At 40.6% G+C, this 20,508-nt stretch overlaps 1 protein-coding gene across 1 annotated transcript in view; it reads right to left on the bottom strand.

Moving 5' to 3' along the window:
• The window catches only part of LOC141796219 (receptor-type tyrosine-protein phosphatase beta), a 46,387-nt gene extending 30,850 nt beyond the window's left edge, over positions 1-15,537 (bottom strand). The window contains exon 1 of the mRNA XM_074677206.1: positions 14,706-15,537. Within this exon, the coding sequence (XP_074533307.1) occupies positions 14,706-14,765 (60 nt within the window). The 5' untranslated portion in view covers positions 14,766-15,537. The remainder of the gene's footprint in view (positions 1-14,705) is intronic.
• Between the last annotated feature and the right edge of the window lie 4,971 nt (positions 15,538-20,508).

Below are 20,508 nucleotides of genomic sequence, written 5' to 3'. Positions count from 1 at the left end.
ACCCTGTGGTGAGACTGTTTCCTCATCCACACACAAGATCAAGATTTCAAAACCTCAACGACAGATCTGGTATCTGTATTTAGTAAGCTCTATTTAAACTAGTGAGTCTGGTGACAGAAATTCTAATTTATTGCTGATGAACACATAACAAGTACTTCAAGCCTGAATTGAAGCAGAGCTGTTGGAGGCTCCTCTGCTCTCAGAATCTGATGAACTTAACCTCAGCTCCACAAAAATATGATAAAAGTCACATACCACCAGTACATACAAGCTGCATCTTAATGCTAAAATAATCCTGCATTTCTTATACAAATATTCCTCTCAAACTGACCCCTGAGCCTGTGACTTCTCTGAGACATGATTTTGAAATGCTTTATTTCCCTTGGCGCTCTTCCTAAGTATCACTTGTTTTGTCCCGACTAAATAAACAAAACAGCGTCTCAAACCATTATGCCTTGGCAGTGACTCAGAGAGCAGAAATAACCCAAGCTCCAAGTCCCATATGGGAAATACTGAAGCTCAAATACTTGATGTAATTGTTCTAACGTAAATCCCCAGCTCCACCCATCACTACATCCTCCCTCTGTAGGCTTTGACTGTCAGTTTGCCATGATGATGCTGAGAGATATGTTCTCGCAAAATGCCACTGTTTGTGTGTGTGTGTGTGTCAGATTAAAGAGCAGAAACCACTCGACATTAGAATTCTTCTCCAAAACCACCCTGATCATGTTGGTCAAAGTTTGAAAGCAAAGTCTTTCGTGTTTTTTATTTCTCTAAGGGGCTTAAAGACGCTGCGAGGAGGATCTGTTTTATTTGAACTGCCTCGCCACCTTTTGGCCTGGAGTCCCACACACACTGTCATGAAGACATGACTTTCAGGATGGTGTGTGTTTGTTTAGGAATTAATGGAGATCAGATCGAAACAAATTTTCTATGTTCAAGACAACTTTTTACTGGATAAGTCGTACCAAGGTAAGGTATTAATCACTACAGTTATGTAGCGCTACGGTTTGAAACCTGACAACAAGCAAATGTTGTAGTAGCCAGCTACATGTAGCGCTGCAGGCTGCTTAGTAGTTTAGTAGCTGTCTATATTTAGCGCTACTCTTAGCCTGGTGCTGTGAGACGTGTCAGTAACGTGTAACTTTAGTGAATCCTGGTTACCTTCGTACTGCCAGTCATCTACCAAGCAGAGCTAACGTAACCTCACTCTTCATTTTATTGATAGACTCTCAAATTTGAACAGACCACTGCAGAATAACTGCTGACTGTGGGTTGGAATGAACATTATCACAAACAGCTTAACTTGTGTGTTAGCCTTTAGCTCGAGCTGTATCACTCTCTCGTTTAGCTTTCTTCTGCTCTTCTGTCCTTCTTCTGTTAGGCTCCTGTGTCCACCATCACTACTAAATTAATCATAGAAATTGTTCTCAGCAGAGAAAAACACTCATCTCTCTTCTCACTACTAAACTTTGTCAACTGGTGTGGTGTGGTAATAGAGACTTAGATGTGCCATAAATCAATTTGTTCCTGCTTGACCCGATCTGGAAGCTAAGTGGTAGCATTTCAAAACAATCTATTACTTATAATACTAGAGCAGACAATCTCATTTTTACGTGTGGATTATAATCAGGTTTATGTCTAGAACAGAGACTTTTTCAACTTCATTTAGAAACTCCTCACAGCCTCTTTAAATCATCATTTTCACATCTACAGACCAACAATACTGACCACTTAAAACAAAAACAATCTACCTGGTCAGATCACATGTTTTTTTTTGCTTCAGGGTTAGCCACTACTGAAATCTCTTAGTCTCACAAACCCTTAAATTTCTTACGACAACACAGACAAAGATTATTCATATACGCCTTGTTAATGCTTTAGTCCCTGCTTGAGAAAAAGTTGTTCTTGTGCAAAGACATAAACCATGAGCTCTCTGGGGTGCTGATTTTGGTGGATAAACTGACATGTTAATGTTAAACTGCAAAGAGGACCAAAGGGTTGTGATAGTGTTTGCTCTACTAATGTTACCTACACTTAGCTTTCCTGTTTGACAGTGTTTGCCTGCAGAGTTTGCGATCCTTGGTTAAGCCATGTTATCCAAGCTGCTTAATTTCCACAGATTTATTGGGGTTTTACATTAAGACAAGTCAGTTTATAATTTTCATTCCTATTTCACAGACTGGAAAATTAGTCACTTTGACATCGGTACACCAAAGTAACGTCTTACAGCCCTTGAAGTACGAGAGGTTTTTTTCATATGCTCTCTGTAGTACTTTAACTGTATTTTAATTCAAGACTAACTTAGTGTCAGGCAAATTTTTATGAAGACTGTTTTCTAAATCTGGCTTGGTGAGCCACATTTCTACAAAGAAGGTGGAAGACTAGTTTAAGTAGTCTTTAGGGACATAAATCCATGAAACACCTTTTCTTGTGGACATCAGAACTTTAAATATAAAAGCAGAGTTGAAGAGAGGCCTTGAATGTACATGCTGAAACATACTTGGCAGGGACTCAGCCCATGACCCCTTTGCCCTGTGTTCTGTGTCCGTGCCCTTTGACTGAGTCCGTCTGCAGGGGGGGAGGAGGAGGAAATGGCTGTTCTGACTACTATATAAACATTACATCAACCCTGAAGGCAGCCTGCCCGCCTCTCTCTTCATTCCCTTTCATTCCTCACAGCCTGCCTCGTGATAACACCCTGCTTCCTTCCTCAATAATAACACTCGGACCCAAAACAATCAAGAAATCACCTTAAAAGCTGTTTGCTCAGGGATCAGCCCATTTAACCTTAGCTCCTTATAATCTGATAACTTGGGACAAAAGCACAAAGAAAAAAATTTCTGCTCCTTCGATTACATCTGGTTGCACGGGAGGACGGTCTTGGTGCCCTTGTTGACTTGCTGAGCAGCGAAAGTGGAGTCCTCTGAAACCAGGGTTTCTGCAAAATCACATTATCTGACTAAAAATGGAAAAATCAATATGTCAGTTTTTTTATGTGTGTGTGAGTGTGTGTTTGTCTATGTTTGTACTTAGCAGTAACATAAACCCCATGAGGCTGTTGAGGAGGAACGGATAGAGGGTCTAACAAATGTGTTGATGGTTTATGAAATATTATGATATATTTCACTTTCCTTTAATTCGGTCAGTTATGTCCGTGCTTAAAACTCTTCACTTTGAACTTTATCTTTTATCCTTTTTCTCTTCTTGCAGTATTTATGTCTTCCTGTTGTTTATGCTACAGCTGTAAAGGAGTCTAATTGTGTGGCTAAAGCCATGTTTCACAACCTGCATCAAACACCCAGCCAGCTTTCACCCTCAAGTAAACTTTTAGGAAACCTGTTATTGGTCCAGTCTTTAAACGTTAACACCCCACAGATAATCACTTTTTTAGGGCCTGTGCCCACTAACTGTGTTTTTTTAATCAGTAACACTCCACAAGACTAAACTTGAGTCCTGCTCACTGTCACCGATTGATGCTTGGCTTTTGACGTTTTACAGCACTTGATGCACTCACTCTTAATATTTAGTTTTTTTTAATGAATACTTTTATACAAAAAAACTTAAGATAAAGGGAAAGACTTCTTTCCTAGCATCACCAGCAGATCCAGAGAATAGAAACTCTTCCAGTGGTGTCACTGACAAATTTGATGCCCGTTGCTTTCCGACATCAGATGCTTCCCCCGAAACTAGTTGCTTTCTGACCTGAGGTCCAGAGTCTAAATTCAGTTCTGGAGTAATACATTTTTCCCTGAAAACAGTTCTTTGTCTGTGGGCAGGGCCTGCAAGCTGAATGTTCCTGATTGGTGGAGCATCAGCTGTGCAGTTTATTTCATCCACTGTCCACTATAACATTACATTCAGCTGTGATTTACTTGGTTTAATACCTCTTAAACTATGGTGTTCTTGAGTCTGATGGCATGAGTGTGTTTCTGTCAGCTCCTGGTGTTACAGTTTGAAGAGTGACCCTGTAAACTGGAGACCTTCAGCTAAAGGTGTCAATGGATATCAAGTATATGACAGCTGTTAAATCACAGGAGTCCTCATAAATGCATCGTAGTTTAGATTTATATACAAAACACTGTTAAACTCTCCTCATCAGGTGAGTATGAAATGATCTGAAACTGTTTGAGAAGGAAGCATCAGTCAATGGGCTCAGATCAGAACACTGCCGTCTTCATGCTTTAGGGTGTATTCACACCTGGATCGCTTGGGGCCCCCCCAAAACCCTGGTTCGTTTAAGCATATGTGAACACCAGTGGCGGCTGCTGGTCAGTCAAGGAGGGGAAGCTATTTTTTTTCCGGCCTACATCATAAATTAGTTTATTTATTTAAACGTAAATTCTACCTTCTGTGTCAGCTTGTTAGCAGTTAGCTGCTACGTGAGACTACAGCAGGCTGTAAGTGAGAGTGACAGCGGGAAAAGCTCCGCTAGTGTAGCTGCTTATTAGTGAAAAGAGAGAGAATATTGGTGAACAGAGCAATCGCTCTAGGACGTAGGACAAAACAAGCGGGTCAAGATCGCCAAAAATAGGTGGTCTCGGCTCGCTTCCAGTCGAACCCTGTAGCGGTTCCCTTACAGTGAGATCACAAACGCCAACACAACCAGCACAACTGACTTATAATTGTGGCTCCCACTGTAGTGATGTGAGCAGCAGTAGTCAAAACAATAGAAGAAGAAAGGGTAGAAGAATCAACCTCAGCAGCAGAAGAAGACAAGACTGAAGAACTGAGGAAAATGAGTTGTGGGCTCATGTGGAGTGCCTCATGGAAGTGCCTTAATGCAGTCAGGACTCTTAAAATCTACATATGTTGATCACATAGCACACACTGTTACATGAGCCATAAACGCTACACGTTGTTGATGCTCCATGAAGATAAGGGAAACTCCTCACCTTCCAGGTATGATTTCTGACCAATGAGAGAAAAAAATAGATTGCATGTGGCATTTGTTTGCAACTTTGGACCGCAACAAACTTTCACCTTGTGAACACAAACAAACCAAGTGACAACCGCTACAATTGTATCATTTTTGCCCCTGAATCAGAGCAAAGAAACAAGTCACAGGTGTGAATACATCCTTAGACATTAGAGCGTCTGGTGTTTTATCAGTTAAAGCTGTTTCAGGCTTTTAGAAATTGTTTGGACCAGGGACGGCTTTGACACCAGTACTGGTCACCTCTGGGTGTTCAAAGTATTTTAATGCCTTTATAATTTCACATTACAGTGGTGTTGCAAATTTAAATCCCTGAGTGGTTTATGCATAGTCTAAAAGTCACAAAATGTAAAATCTGATATATATCTGATGATATTTAATAAAATGTCGGTGTGCACTGTCACTTTGAGTTTGAATATTGAGCGAAGACATGCCAACTTTAGAAGTTTCTGCATCATATTCTGAAGCAGTTGTCTGCTGCTGCTGAAACTTGTGCAGTTCATAGTTGGGGGAGGATGTGTCGCTACAAATACATGGACTCAACATCACATACTACATTGATGTCAGGATGGGGTAGAATTTGGAGTATGGAATGCTATCAAGTGAAACCAAACAGGTAACATCTAAATCTCGATATACATTAAGCAAAAAACTGATATTTCTTGATGTTGTGGACTCAGAGTTCAGGTCATCAAGATTTAAAAAAAATGGAAATAGTTGCTCTTGGTCAAACTACAGATTAAAACAGATGAGAGCTTCATCTTCAGAGTCAAATATCGAGTGTGCTCAAAGAAAAGTTATTTTACTGATTTGATTCTTGGCAGCCTCTTCTCTACTTTAAGTTCATTACCTCTTTGACTGAATTGTTTCTGTTCCTGCATAACTTCCTGGCACGTCCTGAGCCCACCCGGAGACCCCTGATAAAAACATCTGAAGTTCAGCAGTATGCAGTTCTTCATACCTCCAGCTCATTAGGGTCCAATAACGGAAGAAAGGAGCTAAAACAATACAGACTCATAAATCAATGCTCATATTCAAGAGAAGTGCTGATGCCAAAACAGCACATGACAAACTGTTACTTTCCTTTCTTTCTTTGTAGAGTGTGATATGTAATTCTCTCACGCCAGTTGGTACGCCTGGGTTTGTTTTCCATCACCAACGTGCTTTTGTGGCTCATTTTTCACAAATCAGTTTCTATGGATTCTGTTCACAATGTCTGATTAGTACAATCTTAAAATACTGAATTTAATAAATACTAAAGCACAACAGTTACCTTAAGCTGTTGTGCTTAAGATTAACATTTTTGGTGATATTTTCAATAATTGGTTTCAGCTTTAATGATGTAAGTGTTTCCAGGAAGCTGGTGGGAACGTTTCTCTAAGTGTTGAAAAAAAGTAACATCAGGCATAAGCCTCAGGTTCCTGCCTACCTTGATAGGATTTTTAAGGTCCCACATTATGCTCCTTTTCTGCAGTTTAATATGGATCAGTGATGTCTTTGTGAAATGTTTTGGTCCAAAAAGCCAATTAATCAAGCACAGCAGCATTGTTTCCAGGCTCTCATAGCCCCTCTGTTCAGAACGGTCTGATTTAGTGGGCGTGGCCTTCATATGTAAATGAGCCACCGCTGATACCGCCCTGCTCTTCAGCGTCACTGAGAACAGCGCCATGAGCTCCGAGTGCACAATGTTCAGAAAACAGCCCTACATCTGCTCCACAGCACACAGCATTCATTAAAATACTCACATTTCCAGGGTCCCAGGTTTGTTGGTGGATGGTTGGTAATGCCCCTGGATTCAGGACCAGTCTATTCGCTAGCTCTCTGTTGTACTGTCTAAAGTTGGAAAAGCAGTCGACCGTGAAGTGACTAGCACACACATGCACAGTTTTACTGAGTGTAGCTGGCACATTTCCCTCGTAAATGAACTCTAGCCACTTAGTCTTGTCTTCTTCCGAGATGGGAAGCTTGTGCATGGAACTATGTGGCTGTTTACAGCCAAAAACAGAGCAGTGATGGCTCTTCAACTTTGGCATTCTCCTCCCGGGGAGGAAAGTGGGCAGCGAGGGGGTTGGGGGGTATCTGCTCCGGTGGACCAATCAGGTCAGACTTGCTCCTGATTGGTCAAAAAAGGGAATCGCTGAGGTCGGAAATTCCAAACAGTTCGTTTTAGGTCAGGATTTTACATTCACAAGCACTACTAAGCACAGGTTTAGTCATTAAATGTCACATTTTGTGGGCTGGGAGGAAAGCCAAAGACCTGCAAATTTCACTAAAAGACTTAATAAAGTGATTAATAAAGATTTTTGCATAATATGGGACCTCTAATTAGTGCACTGATCATTTTGGAGTCCCATGATACACTTAAACCTTTTCAGGTTACTATATTCATTATAAATAGCAGCAGGGTTTTTATTTTATCTCGCAATTTGGAACACACACACACACTTTCGAAATCGCTCATTTGGTCTCTTTTTTTTTTAACCGTTTAGGCTGATAAAAATGGCACATGTTTCCTCAGTTCCTCTTGTGGAATACTATTGGAACATGAATCATCATAAATGTTGAAAGCCTTGCCTAAAAATATCTGCTGCATGCAAATGCTTCCAGTGAAACACTGCTTCAGCGCTGTTTGTCTCCAGGTCCCACTCCACAGTGCTGCCACTGCTATCACAGGCCTTATCAGAGCCTATGGAAATGAGTGACGTGGTCGTCTGCTTTAGCCAGCACAGTGCAGTGCTGCGCTGCCGGCTGCTGATACACATCTGAGTACAATGCTCAGGCCATTAGAGCTTCCTCCTAATACTGCTGGTTGCGCAACAGGAGGAACGGGACCATAGAAGTGTGATTGGTGTGATATTTGAAATGTGTGAAAGTGGAGAATGTGTGAAAGTGGAGTGTGCAGTGTGATGTGTGCCTGTCTAAGGGGAAGGAAAAGCATATAGAGGGGGGTTGTAGGTTTTGTATTTTTAGATTCTTTGTGCAACAACCAAGGGTGTTATTGCTGACATTAGTTAATCATTGTGCTTGTCACACCCCCTTTAAAATCAACAGTCAAAAACAATGTTTGAAAGAGCTTAGGGCGCCAATATAGCCTTGTGGTCTCATGCATGCCCCATGAAGTTAGCACTCAGGCAGGTGGCCTGGGTTCAAGTCCGACCTGTGGTTCCTTTCCTGCATGACTCCCCTCAATCAACCTATCTTACAAAACATTGACAAGAACGGCTCCTACCTACCTGGGGTCCCTCATCCAGGTCTACACTCCTTCTCACCCACTACACTCTGCTTGTGAAAGACGCCTGGTGCTCCCAGCCCAGTGCGGCTCCAAATCACTGGCCAGACTCTTCTCCTCTGTTGTTCCCAAATGGTGGAATGAATTACCTAACTCTATACGATCTGCAGAGTTCATTTCTACTTTCAAGAGACGCCTGAAAACCCATCTGTTCAGGGAACACTTATGCACTTATGAAATTTCAGACTAAGAAAAGTTCAAAAATCTTTGAAGTCAGATAAGATACATCTTTTGGGGGCCATGAATGCCTGTACAATATATCAGAGCAGACCTCTTTTCATAATATTAGTCCAAACTCTTTGTGACTGGCTGCCCAAAATACTGCTAAAGCTATAGTAGCCTTGCTTTTTAAATTAATTCAAAAGCACTTACATACATGTAAATACTACGTTTTGAAGCAACAAAACTCTTCTTCAAAGAATGACTTTAACATGTGCTGAAATATCTGCATTCAGACAGGTTTAAAAGTATCAGGACAGAAAAGGTTATCAGTGGCATGATGAGAGACAGCAGAGTGTCAGACATGGGGGTGAAGGGTAAGATATGCTTAACACTTTTACAAACAATTTAAAATAGAACTAAAGATGTTTTCCAGCTCTTTACCCTGAGATGTGAGAAAAGTCAGAGGACGTACTCCTCTCTGCAGAGAGAACTGCACTTCCCTGCAATGAGTGAACTCTATGACCCCAAGAGCCCTGGCTGACTATTACAGCTTGTTTATTGATGACAAACAAGAAACGTCTTCCTTTACACAGCAAAAAAACAAAAACCGGGCAGATTTCTGTTTTTATCTTCTTGTAAATTGTCTAATTGTACTTAAACTGAGCCACTTTCCCCTAAAAGTCTAGTAGGTGTATTTTATCAAGACATTACAAGGAAACAATAAGGGTTGAGCAGGCAAATTGGGATAAAGACATTAAAATTCAGAAATTCAATTCTTTTCTAAAGAAAATGAGATTTTTTTTTAATTTGTGCTTGTGTTCCTCGGGCCCACTTTTCACAAGCTATTCATGCCTTAAAAGGAAGTATGAGTGATGAATTATCTGTATTAAAAAGGGGTAAAATATTAATTTTCAGCTCCTCAGCCTCATCTGGTCACAACCAGCCACTGGTGACATGATATCTATCTGCTGACAATAAGGCCTTTGAGGCTGGGAGAGGAGTCTGTGTCTCATTTACATGTGCTGGGAAACTGGAACTCTTTGTAGTTCATTCTGTAAATGCTGAGCTTCCAGTCACAGCCCTGGTTTGAGGCAGCATGTTTGGAGACACAGACTTGATACTATAGGCTGTCTCAATACAATTGAAGGGGGTCTGAGAGTGGGTGGAGGAGGCAGCATATAACAAAAGGAGGACTTGACCTGCGACTTTTGCTCTTTAAAGCACGAATGAGATGCAGAATGAAGCTTATGCTTTCTAATTTAGACACACAGAGTAGAGGAGCGCTTGTGTTTCAATCCACATCAGACGTCATCAGCTCCTCTCACGTCATCATCTACATATAGAGCAATCTAAGGCATTAGCTTTCAAAGCTAGCCACAAAGAAAGAGTCCATCACAGAGAGTCTAAGGCCACAGACAGGCCTGTTCTTGTAAGTGAGTGAAAACGTCACGTTTCCTTGTTCCAAGATGCTTCCCTCAGATAGCAGGACCACTGAGCTGTCTCATGCTGAGAGGAGAGAGAGAGAGAGAGAGCACTCGCACAGTGGATGGAAGAGGTTCAATACCATGATAAACTCATGCAAAGTGATGTACTTTTCCTGGGTCAGTCATGACCGAGGGTCAAGCTGGGAGTTTGCACGCACATTTCATAAGCTGTGCAAAACAAGGTGATTATTTTCAGTCACATTTAAATAGGATTTCCAGTTTTCGTTTATTAATATCATTAAAAAATGTAGGAAAAAGGTCTGGAGTTAATGTCAAGAACATTGTTGCTGTTTCAAGCTGTGAGGTTGTATGAATGGACTGAGAGAGACCAAGAAACCCAGAAAAAGGTTCTCTATAGTTTGATAAACACTAATTTAGTTGACAAGGTAAAATATTAAAACAACAATAACAACAATGTGAGTCTGAGCAGACTTTGTGAGCTACTAATGCTTAAACCAGACAGATAATCAAACAATTTGACGCATTAAAAAAACACAAATACAGCTAAGAAGTTACACTCAGGAACTACTGTGAAGAGGGAACTTGATTTAGAGTCTAATGTGAATTTATGGGGAACTTTTGAAGTGGACACTTTAGGAACCACATTTTGCTTCTTGCACTCAACATTGGCTTTGTTCTTCAACATCACAAGTGTTTTCTCAAAGAAATGTTTTATTCTGTTCAAACGAAAGTGTGAAGTCAGGACTAAGGCAATTACTGCAGTGAAACAGGTGTAATTTATATCAGATGTCAGGTATGAAGTATGTTTGAACCTAAGGCTAAGGCCTATAAGGTGTTCAGTGAGCTCGCCATAGAGCATTAGAGTAAAGGTTCTCAGTACAGTCGACCTGTCAGACACACAGACTTGTTCATCTGTGACAGCAAAAGTGTTAAAGGGGAACTGAAACTCTGACAGAAACTCAGCAGAACAGTATTATAAACAGACAGTTCATGCACAAACTTTGATAGAGATACATGTCAAATAAGTTAACAGTGCGGAAAACGCAAAAAAAAAAAAAAACTTTGCAGGGAAGCACATTATTTCTCCTTTTTCATTAACTTCCCTTTTGCTTTACCAAGAACAGGTTTCAACATTCACGCTTTCAACCAGAGTGTGAGAAGCTGGTGCCAAGTCTTAACTCACTGTGGAGGTTGAACCAAACGTGAGGCAAACAGCTGATGTCTATAGTTTGCTCTGGTATTAACCATAATTAATAATATAACCACAATAAAGCCAAACTGTAAGACCAGCAGGCTTAAAAACAAACAGGTGACAACAATATATAAAGGCTAATCATTGGAAGTATCACATAAACTGTTTATACAAAGACTGAGAGGCCACACTTGTAGAGGACAGACCTCTGGTTTTCAAAGTAAAAGTCTAAGCTCTTCATATTTGTCTTTTTGAGGAATGCTGTAAGAGCAAAAGGTCTAATTGATGAAACCAAACATCTTGACTGTTGTGTCTTAAAACTTACAGTGACATTTAATCACAACTTTAGGCACAAAAATCTTTCATATTTAACCCAAAAGCACCCAATTAACACTTCAGTTTTAGTCTGTTTCAGCTAAAAGAATGATCTAACTCATTGTAAAACTGACTTAAATTAATATTATATTTATCTTTTAGCTGTGACTATTCAATCAAGACAGATTTGACTTTTGAATTCATAAACACTACAAGCCAGTGGATAGCTACTGTTTTTGTCCACAGGGGGCGCTTCAATCCACACAGACTAAAAAGTCATCACAGGATTTTAAAAGCCTCATCATCAAATCTTTTCAAAAACATTGTCATAAGTCTTGTAATCCCACCTCTCCAAACAAATATAGGACTCCATAGGTAACCTTTACCTAACCCTAAATGACTAATCATCAGAACCTGACTGAGTGTGAGACTCATCTGTCCACTGGCTGCTCAACATTTGCATGTGAACCCAGTTCATCCCTGTTACAGGTGTGTACTCTTCATAGAAAATGACTAAGTTCACAGGCCATTGTACTTTTACTTCCTTCATAAAACAGCCAAGATTTCATGAAATATGGTGACAAAATACCAGAATGTTCCATAATAAACTGATGAATAATTACATTCAACACCCAACAGAAGCAAATAGTCTCAACTCAAGTCGTTTTAGATTTCATGCTCATTATTTTATCAAAGGAACTTAATGTATTTTAAGACCACGAAGATTCAGCATGAAGTAGTTTCACTGTGTGAACACAGAGCAGATTCTTACTGCACTTACCTCCAAAGCTAACAGAGAAAACCACTGTGACCAATTTTTGCACCCAAACTCATAGAGCCTCATAGGTTTTGGTTTCATGTTTGATGGTGATCACATACACTCAGTCTGTTTCCATAATGCTCTCTTTTGAGTTCATCACTACAATTGTGAAAACTTCTGTGAAAACTAATACCTCAGATGTGGAAAGTTCTTTTTAATTTGCGGCAAATGTTAGTTCCTGTTTAAAGAGGTTGTGGCTGACTTCTAGCAGAGGTGACACAAAAGGGCTGCTTCTGGTGTCAGTCACACACTCTACACTCTGTAGGCAAAATTCACCACTCAAACTTCTGCCTTTGGAGGTGTGACATCAGAACGGAGCTAACACCTCAGACCACAAAAGTCTGCTATTGTCTGCTTCAGAAAGAGAGTGTCAGTGCACAGTTAGGTAGGTACTCAGCAAAGTAGAGCAAAATTTTAAGAGAGGCACTGAGAGAGAAGGTGAGAGGAACGTCCAGAGGGGTGTCAGGGGTAGCAAAGCACATCACAGCAATAACATTTGCTTTACAGTCAATGGTAACACTCCAGGGACATACAGTTCAAAAAGGCAACAACAAACACGAGACAGTCTGTTAGCTTAGCATTAGCAACTCTGTGGCTTCATTGTCAGCAATGAGGAAATGTATCAAACAAGAATGTTAAAACAGTCCAAGAGCCACATGTGAATACATTTCTGTACTTTGATCTTAAAAGTTCAATACGACCAAAACAACACACAGCATAGTTCACAAACAGAGGAAAGGCTGAACCGCTACTTCTGGGCTTTAAAAGAACCAATAAATTTCCACACAGAAAGCATCCAAAATGCCCTGAGAAGAAGGTGGGACACAGATCTATGACATCTCCATTATCCACGGTATGTCCTGCCGTTCAGACACTTCATTTCACGTCCTATGCTGGACAACATGCTAGGTGGTTTGAACATGATGTGATTAGCTGGACCACAGACATTTGTCCCGTGTTTCTGCTGAGCCTCGTAGCACACTGGTTTGATTGCTCTACTTTCCAATTTGGGATGATTAAGGTCAGTTGTAATCTGGTTTGTGGCAAAATAAAAATGTTAATAACAAGAAAAAAAAATGAAATAGTCACATTTGTGTCTAATTTTTATGTTTGTGGTCTCACACCATCTTGTGAGAGTTGCATTCAGGGCAGCCTTGGATTTAAGCGTGCTATATTCACACACAAGTTCAGGAGGCCTCGTACAGGAGGGCGTGTAAAATAGATTAGATGACTTTAACATCAAAACTAGTTGGACTAAGATATTTGGAATTAAAATTCTTGAGACATAATTTAGCTTCTATTTTTCACTATTCATTATTGCTAAAACACAAAACAGGAAAGCATGTGGCTTCCTCTTGACCACTTTGGTAACATATTGGAACGCGGATCCGCATCAGCAGATATTAAATATTGAAAAACTGGATCAGGATATCTGTACACAGTCACATGTAAGCTTCATGAGACTTGATTTTTCTCACTCAAAGTTGATGTTGTTAGTAGATTACAAAGGGGTACAGTGATTGTAATTTGAGCCTTTTGACCCAGAAAATAAGTGCACTGTTATAGGTTATATGAAAGTCCAGAATCCACCTCCCTTGGTCCTTCAAGTTAAAAACTATTTCTGTGTTTTTTATTTTTTATTTTAAGAATGTATGACTTTGTTTAAATACGAAATCTCCATCTCACTCAGTTTACCCATCAGACTGTACACCTCCTGTAGTTTAGTTTCTCCTCATTAATCTGCTATAATGATCAAGTCCCTGGTTTAAGGCTTATGGAGATCTACAGGAGTGACAGGGACACTGAGCTGCACCTCATTCCTTTCCTGACCCCTTTGTGTTGGCCACACACATCCTCACATGCCATTCTCAACCCCTCTAACCCTCTCTCTATATCTCCAGAAAGACCAGTGGGACAAGGACAGGTGGATGTAGCTGCTGGACACTGTGAGTTATGTAATCTTAGTTGGTGTGAGGCGTTAACACACCTGACAGTACAGGTCAGCTCACTGGAATCTGACCTGTGCAATCCTGAACAAATAATGGTCCGATTAGGACATCTCATTGAAATGTTTCTCATCACTTTTTTTTTCTTGAACTGGGATGGACATTAAGATGAGAGAAACCTACATTTTCAGAATCTGAGATGGTCAGACTTTGTAGGTACTCCCCACACCTTCATATGAAACCTGTTATTACCTATTATTACCTGTAAACACAAACTGAATCCAGATCAATCTCTGGAGATCCAGATTCACCTCCAAGTGAACTCACTCATCCTCTACCTGTCCCAAAACTCTTTCACTTCACTAAATACATTTTTTTCTCAGTACGTTTTTTTTTTTTTTAATCCTGAGCACTGAATGTATGCAGAAGAGTGAGTTACCCTTCAGCACCCACCTGCGCAACAGGTGCAGTCACACCTGTACACAAGGTAGGAACTGACCTTCAGCATCCAAACAAAGCGACCTCTTGTCTTTAATGAAAACTGAAACAGAGCCTCTTTTTTCTGTTGAGCCAAACGTTAGTGAAAGAAAGCTTTCTTACCTTGGGGAGAGCAGCACAGAGGAGCAGCAGAGAGACGCCGAGGCGCACCAGCAGCGTCATGATGCCGCCCGAAAGAGAAAAAGATTCAACTGACTTTTCTACCAGCTGACAGCTTTCATGTTCAAAGTTCTTAGTTCGTAAAAATCGGGGGGAAATTTAGACTACTCCTTCAGTGCTCCGTCAAAGCGCCACTACATCAGGAGAGTTGAGAAGTCAGAGGAGAAACTTTTCTCGTCGCTGTTAACGGGGAGGAGCGGCGGCTCTGCGCGTCGGTCAGGGAAGTTTTAAGTGAAACTCGCCACTCCTCTTATCATCATTTCATCCCTCTGCTCCAGCCTCTTTAAAAAAAAAAGTTCTCCACATCAGTTCCCCCTCGTTGTTCAGTGTATAACACCGACGATGTGTCACAGCTCCGGCAGTTTGATGTTTGATCAGCGGAGTGAGAGGAGAGGTCTGCTCGGTCAAGCAGAAACGAGGAAGAGTCACCCTACATTCTTCCAATAACTCGGTCATGCAGGCTGAAGGAATGTATCCGCGGTTAATCCCTCTTCTATCACAGCACAGACACAAACAGCTCTTACAAGGAGTTTGTGAAACTTCGCTGAAGTTTAGAGACCACGTTTCACTGCTTCATTCAGGTGATGAGAGCAACACGCACGGCGCAGCAAGGAAGTCTGGGTCACAGTGGGACAAGTGGTGTCTCTGGGCTCTTCTGGGCAGACTTTAAAAAGCACTTCATGCAACTTAGATAAGACTAATAAATCCCCATCCCCCTATTTGAAGAATTAAACATATTTAAATCCAGCAGATTCATCACTGTGTCATCATCAATCATCATCATTCTGAGAAAAACATAGATCACACAAACACACTCTTCAGTCTCTTTATTTGGTCCACCTGCGTAACTGCTCATTAAGGCAGGTATCTAATCAGCCAATCACAGGGCAGTGATTCATCTGATTAGTAGATCTGGTGACTTTGGATGGGTTGCCAAACAGACTGGACTGAGTATATGACAAACTGCTGATCTACTGGGATTTTCTCACATAACATTTTGTGGGGTTTACAGAGACTGGTCCTAAAGAAAGAAAATACCCCTGAAGCAGCATTTCTCTGGGGTAAAATGCCTTGTTGATGCAAGAGGTCAGAGAAACATGCACAGACTGGTTGGAGATGATAAAAAGGAAACAGTATCTCTGTACGCCACTTTGTACACCACTCTGTACTACACTCTGTACACCACTCTGTACGCCACTCAGTATGTCACTGTACGCCACTCTGTACGCCACTCAGTACGCCACTCAGTATGTCACTGTACGCCACTCTGTACGCCACTCAGTATGTCACTGTACACCACTCTGTACACCGCTCTGTATGCTACTCTGTACGCCACTTTGTACTACACTCTGTATGTCACTCTGTATGTCACTCTGTACTCCACTCTGTAGGCCACTGTTTGCTATTCCGTATGCCACTCTGTACGCCACTCTGTACTCCACTCTGTATGCCACTCTGTATGCTACTCTGTACCCCACTCTGTACGCCACTTTGTACTACACTCTGTACGCCACTCTGTACGCCACTTTGTAGGCCACTATGTACGCCACTTTGTACACCACTCTGTACTCCACTCTGTACGCCACTCTGTACGCCACTCTGTACACCACTCTGTACGCCACTCTGTACGCCACTCTGTTTGCTATCCCGTATGCCACTCTGTACGCCACTTTGTATGTCACTCTGTACTCCACTCTGTTCTCCACTCTGTACGCCACTCTGTATGCTACTCTGTATGCTACTCTGTATGCCACTCTGTACGCCACTCTGTACGCCACTCTGTACGCCACTCTGTACGCCACTCTGTACGTCACTCTGTACGTCACTCTGTATGTCACTCTGTACGTCACTCTGTACGCCACTCTGTTTGTCAGTCTGTACTCCACTCTGTACGCCACTCTGTTAGCTATTCCGTATGCCAGTCTGTACACCACTCTATATACCACTCTGTATGCTACTTTGTAAGCCACTTTGTATGGCACTCTGTATACTGAAAACCTCTGAAAGCAAGACATATCCAACTTTAAGCAGATGGGCTACAGCAGCAGAACATTACAGCACATCTGTGCCCAGAACAGGAAACTAAGTCATCAGTTCACACAGTCTCAACAAAACTGGGCTGTTTCCCAAATTGCGTGCTTCCATAAGTACACCCACATGAAGTACTGTGTATACTCTGCACTTACTGGCACAGTGCACAAAATCTTACAGGGTAATGTTGTCACAAATCAAACACTGCAACTTCGCACTCACCAGAAACTACTATCACATTTCACAGCCGTTCACAGGTGTTCTTCTGCTTTTCACTGATTGCATCCATCAACTGTTGTTTGAGCCATTCTCACCCCTTCCTCTACGTAGCCAATTTGGTGATCAATGAGTCTGAGAAGTGTCCACCATTCCACATTCAACTTTTGGTCTGTTGAGCGCGCCAAATGAAAAAAATTAAAGTGCACTGTGTTTTTCCATACTTTCATTCTGCACGCACTTAAAATAGTGAGCTTTAGTGCAGAAGTACAGGATCGGGGATACAGCACTGGGCCATAGCTGTCTACGAATAGGCTTCAGGCCCGTTTCCTTACCTCACCCTAATTTGAACCAAGTTGGTTGAGTTCAGCATTTCTGATATGGTCTCTGTTGACTATCAGCATCAAAACTGTGCAACAGAAAGAAGTTGGTGATGTCATAAAGATCATATAGGCTATATAGTATATTAACCTTTTGGGAACTGATGTCTACTATGATGATGATGATGATGATGATGATGATTTAACAAAGTTCAGATTTTATGTTGACACTCATGAAAACAAAACTATTAAACTTAGATGAGCTTTTTTTAAAAAGAAAGAGACAGACAAATATTTGGCTCATACTAACACAAGGCAATTCTGAAATTTAGTTCAGCAATCTACAGACAGCAAAATGGAATATAAGAAAAGTTAAAAGTAAAAAAAAAAAAGTGGCTTTTATGGTTTTGGATGATCCTTTTACATTGTGCACGTTTCAATCTAACAGACATGAGTATCTTTGCCTGTGAAATTTTTTTTTCTTTCTTTCTTTTTTTGTGAATTAATTAAATTTAAAAAAGACATTGAGTTATTCTTTAGATTTCATTATATGGCTGACATTGATGTCAGGGAAAATGGTAAGAGTATTATTCTAGACATGATAACAGAACTTGTATCAGACAGCAGCCAGTGACTGTTTTTGATTTGATTTGCTTGTTTGGTATTTTGGGTGGGGGAAAATGTGTTAGATGAGATGAACAGAACAGCATTGTTGGTCTTATAAGTTCAGACACCTGTACATGCAACAACCTTTGATGGCTAAGCCAAAGCAGGGCTGAAAAGCAGCTGGTACATATTTATAAGATAAGATGCTGGCTCAGTTACTTGTAGCGATCCCAAAAAAAACCTGGACTACCATCCATAAACATGAGAACAACGTTTGTCAGCCTGATAGACGCTTTTTCTCAAACTAGTAACTGGGTCATTTCACAAGCACTGTTTGCACATCACTGATTTTGTATAGGTGGGGTACATTTAATTTGGTAACTTTGACAGATATCATCTCTGCTTCGCTTCACTCAAGAAGTAGTCAAATCAGTGAAAAGTGAAAACACCTGTTACTTCATTTCCTTTGACATCAGCAGCCTGAAAAACTATTCAAAGGAGCCTGATAATCACAGAGATGAGGTTTGTGTCCAGCTACTAAATTCAAGCATAACGGAGTCAGTGGAAAATATATCATAAAAGTAAAGCAGCCTAATTTTCTCAGGCCGAGTATCAATGTTGGAGAAGTGGCTCCATTGGTAGTGCAGGCGCCCCATGTACAGAGGTTACACTCCCTCATTAGTACAGCATGAGGTGGTCTTTTCTTCTATCTCCCCTGTCTTTTTCAACCTGTCTAACTGAACAAAGACAAAAAAAGCTTGAGAATTAAATTACAGTCCTTTTTCACTCAATATCACTGTGGTAAATGGACTGTATTTCTACAGCACCACAGCCATTTTTTAGGTCCATTTTGGGAACTGCACATAATGAACTTTTACGGTTTTACTCACTTGTGTTATATTGTGTCAGTGGTGTCATATTTTATGTAGCTTCATTTTTAAAACAGGAGACATGTAAGGATTGAATAAAACAACAAGTGTGCTGAAAGAGCCAATAAGAAGAGTAATTTGAGAAACTTTGTGGCTCATTCAGTACCTCAAGTTCACTGATCCATTGCTCAAACTCAGTTGAAATAAAACCTGAAGCTTCAGTCTGCTAAAGACAAGAGTCATTTATATCCTGCCCTCTTTCTACTCTTCCTTTCAGTTCATTAGAATGAAGGAGTGTGTGCATGACAGGAGCTAGTCATGTAAAGTTTATTTATAGAGCATTTTTATCAGCTGCGTCACAGAAGGCCTTACAGGAAATAACAGCCAGTTCATGGTGAACGGTGGATGCAGCCTGAAGAAAGATGCCATCCCAAGAGACTGTGGCAAAGTTTAACTGTTAAACGAAAAGCTTTTTTTTAAGTCATAACTTTGTCAGGGGGATTAGATTTAGTTAAATGACTCAAAACTTCTTTCTTTTTCCAGCAGACATCATACTTTACTGAGAGAGTATACAGTAATTTTTCTGCATAAGCATTTTTTGTTTTGGAGGTTCTTGTCTCACAATCAGACTTTCGACTTTTATTTTCCATGGTCATTGTTTTGCAATCTGAAACAGAGGAAACAGAATAAAGCTGACAACCACTTTTTGAAGTGTGAGTTTTTCAATTTTTTAAGCGTGTGTAAAATAAAATTTGTATTTCCTACATCAGATAGAATTCAGGTTGGCTCCTGTATTGAAACACTTGACAAATCACAGGGATGAAAGATTGACTGTGCAGCTGTGCAACAATGTCAAATATTACTGGAAAACTCTACAGAAATGAAACAAAAGGAGAGAACTCTAACAGCTGATGTGTTTAAATGAATGTTAAAATGTGCTTCATATAGCACAAGTATGTTTGATGCCACTTCGTGAATAATTTTTGGAAAAATCACAGGAAGAGATAGTTATCAAACAAAGCATTAATATCTTACTTTCCCAGTTAATAAATTTGTCAGTGAGAGATACTGACCCTTGATCTTTTCCCACAAAATCAAACGTGCTTCAAAGTTAGACTGTCACACTTAGTTTTGCAACATGTGTAGTTCTGAAATCTTTGATAGGATCACTTGAAAGAGGTTCATTAAGTACATGCAACCTGAGTGGCCTTGCTTATTTTACACTTCAGAGAACTTTGGTTTGGGTGACTATTTCACTCTATGGATTAAGATTCTTTACAATACTCCAACAGCAGCAGTCATAACCATAGACTGTTTGAAATGTGGATGTAGTTTCCATGACGTCATCTGTCTGTTCCTGAAAAAAATTAAATGAAGCCAATCTGCGGACACAGCTACTATTACTATTATACTATTGAATATGACGTGGGTTTGAGCTTCCTTTCCAATAGCGTTAGGGTGCCTGTCAGTTACATGAGCTGAGCTGTGTCTCTGATTGGACAATCAAACAATCCTAATTTCTTCTAAGAAAATTAGCAATTCCGTTGGGAGATGTTTTAGGAACCAGGCTATAACTATGCTTTTTAATTAATGTTGTAACAGTCTGTTTTATGGCTTGGTGTGTACGTGACTTCCGGTCTTTCTGCAGCCAGGCTCAAGCAGATCCTTGATGAACAGCGACTTTTAGCACTGCTGCAAAAGCAT

The sequence above is a fragment of the Halichoeres trimaculatus genome, unplaced genomic scaffold (assembly GCF_033239565.1).
Source record: "Halichoeres trimaculatus isolate MK-OKI-2021-1 unplaced genomic scaffold, fHalTri1.1 fHalTri1_scaffold_10, whole genome shotgun sequence".
NCBI classification, from domain to species: domain Eukaryota; kingdom Metazoa; phylum Chordata; class Actinopteri; order Labriformes; family Labridae; genus Halichoeres; species Halichoeres trimaculatus.
The sequence above is the reverse complement of the archived record's forward strand: the minus strand, read 5'-3'. Positions and strand labels throughout refer to the sequence as shown.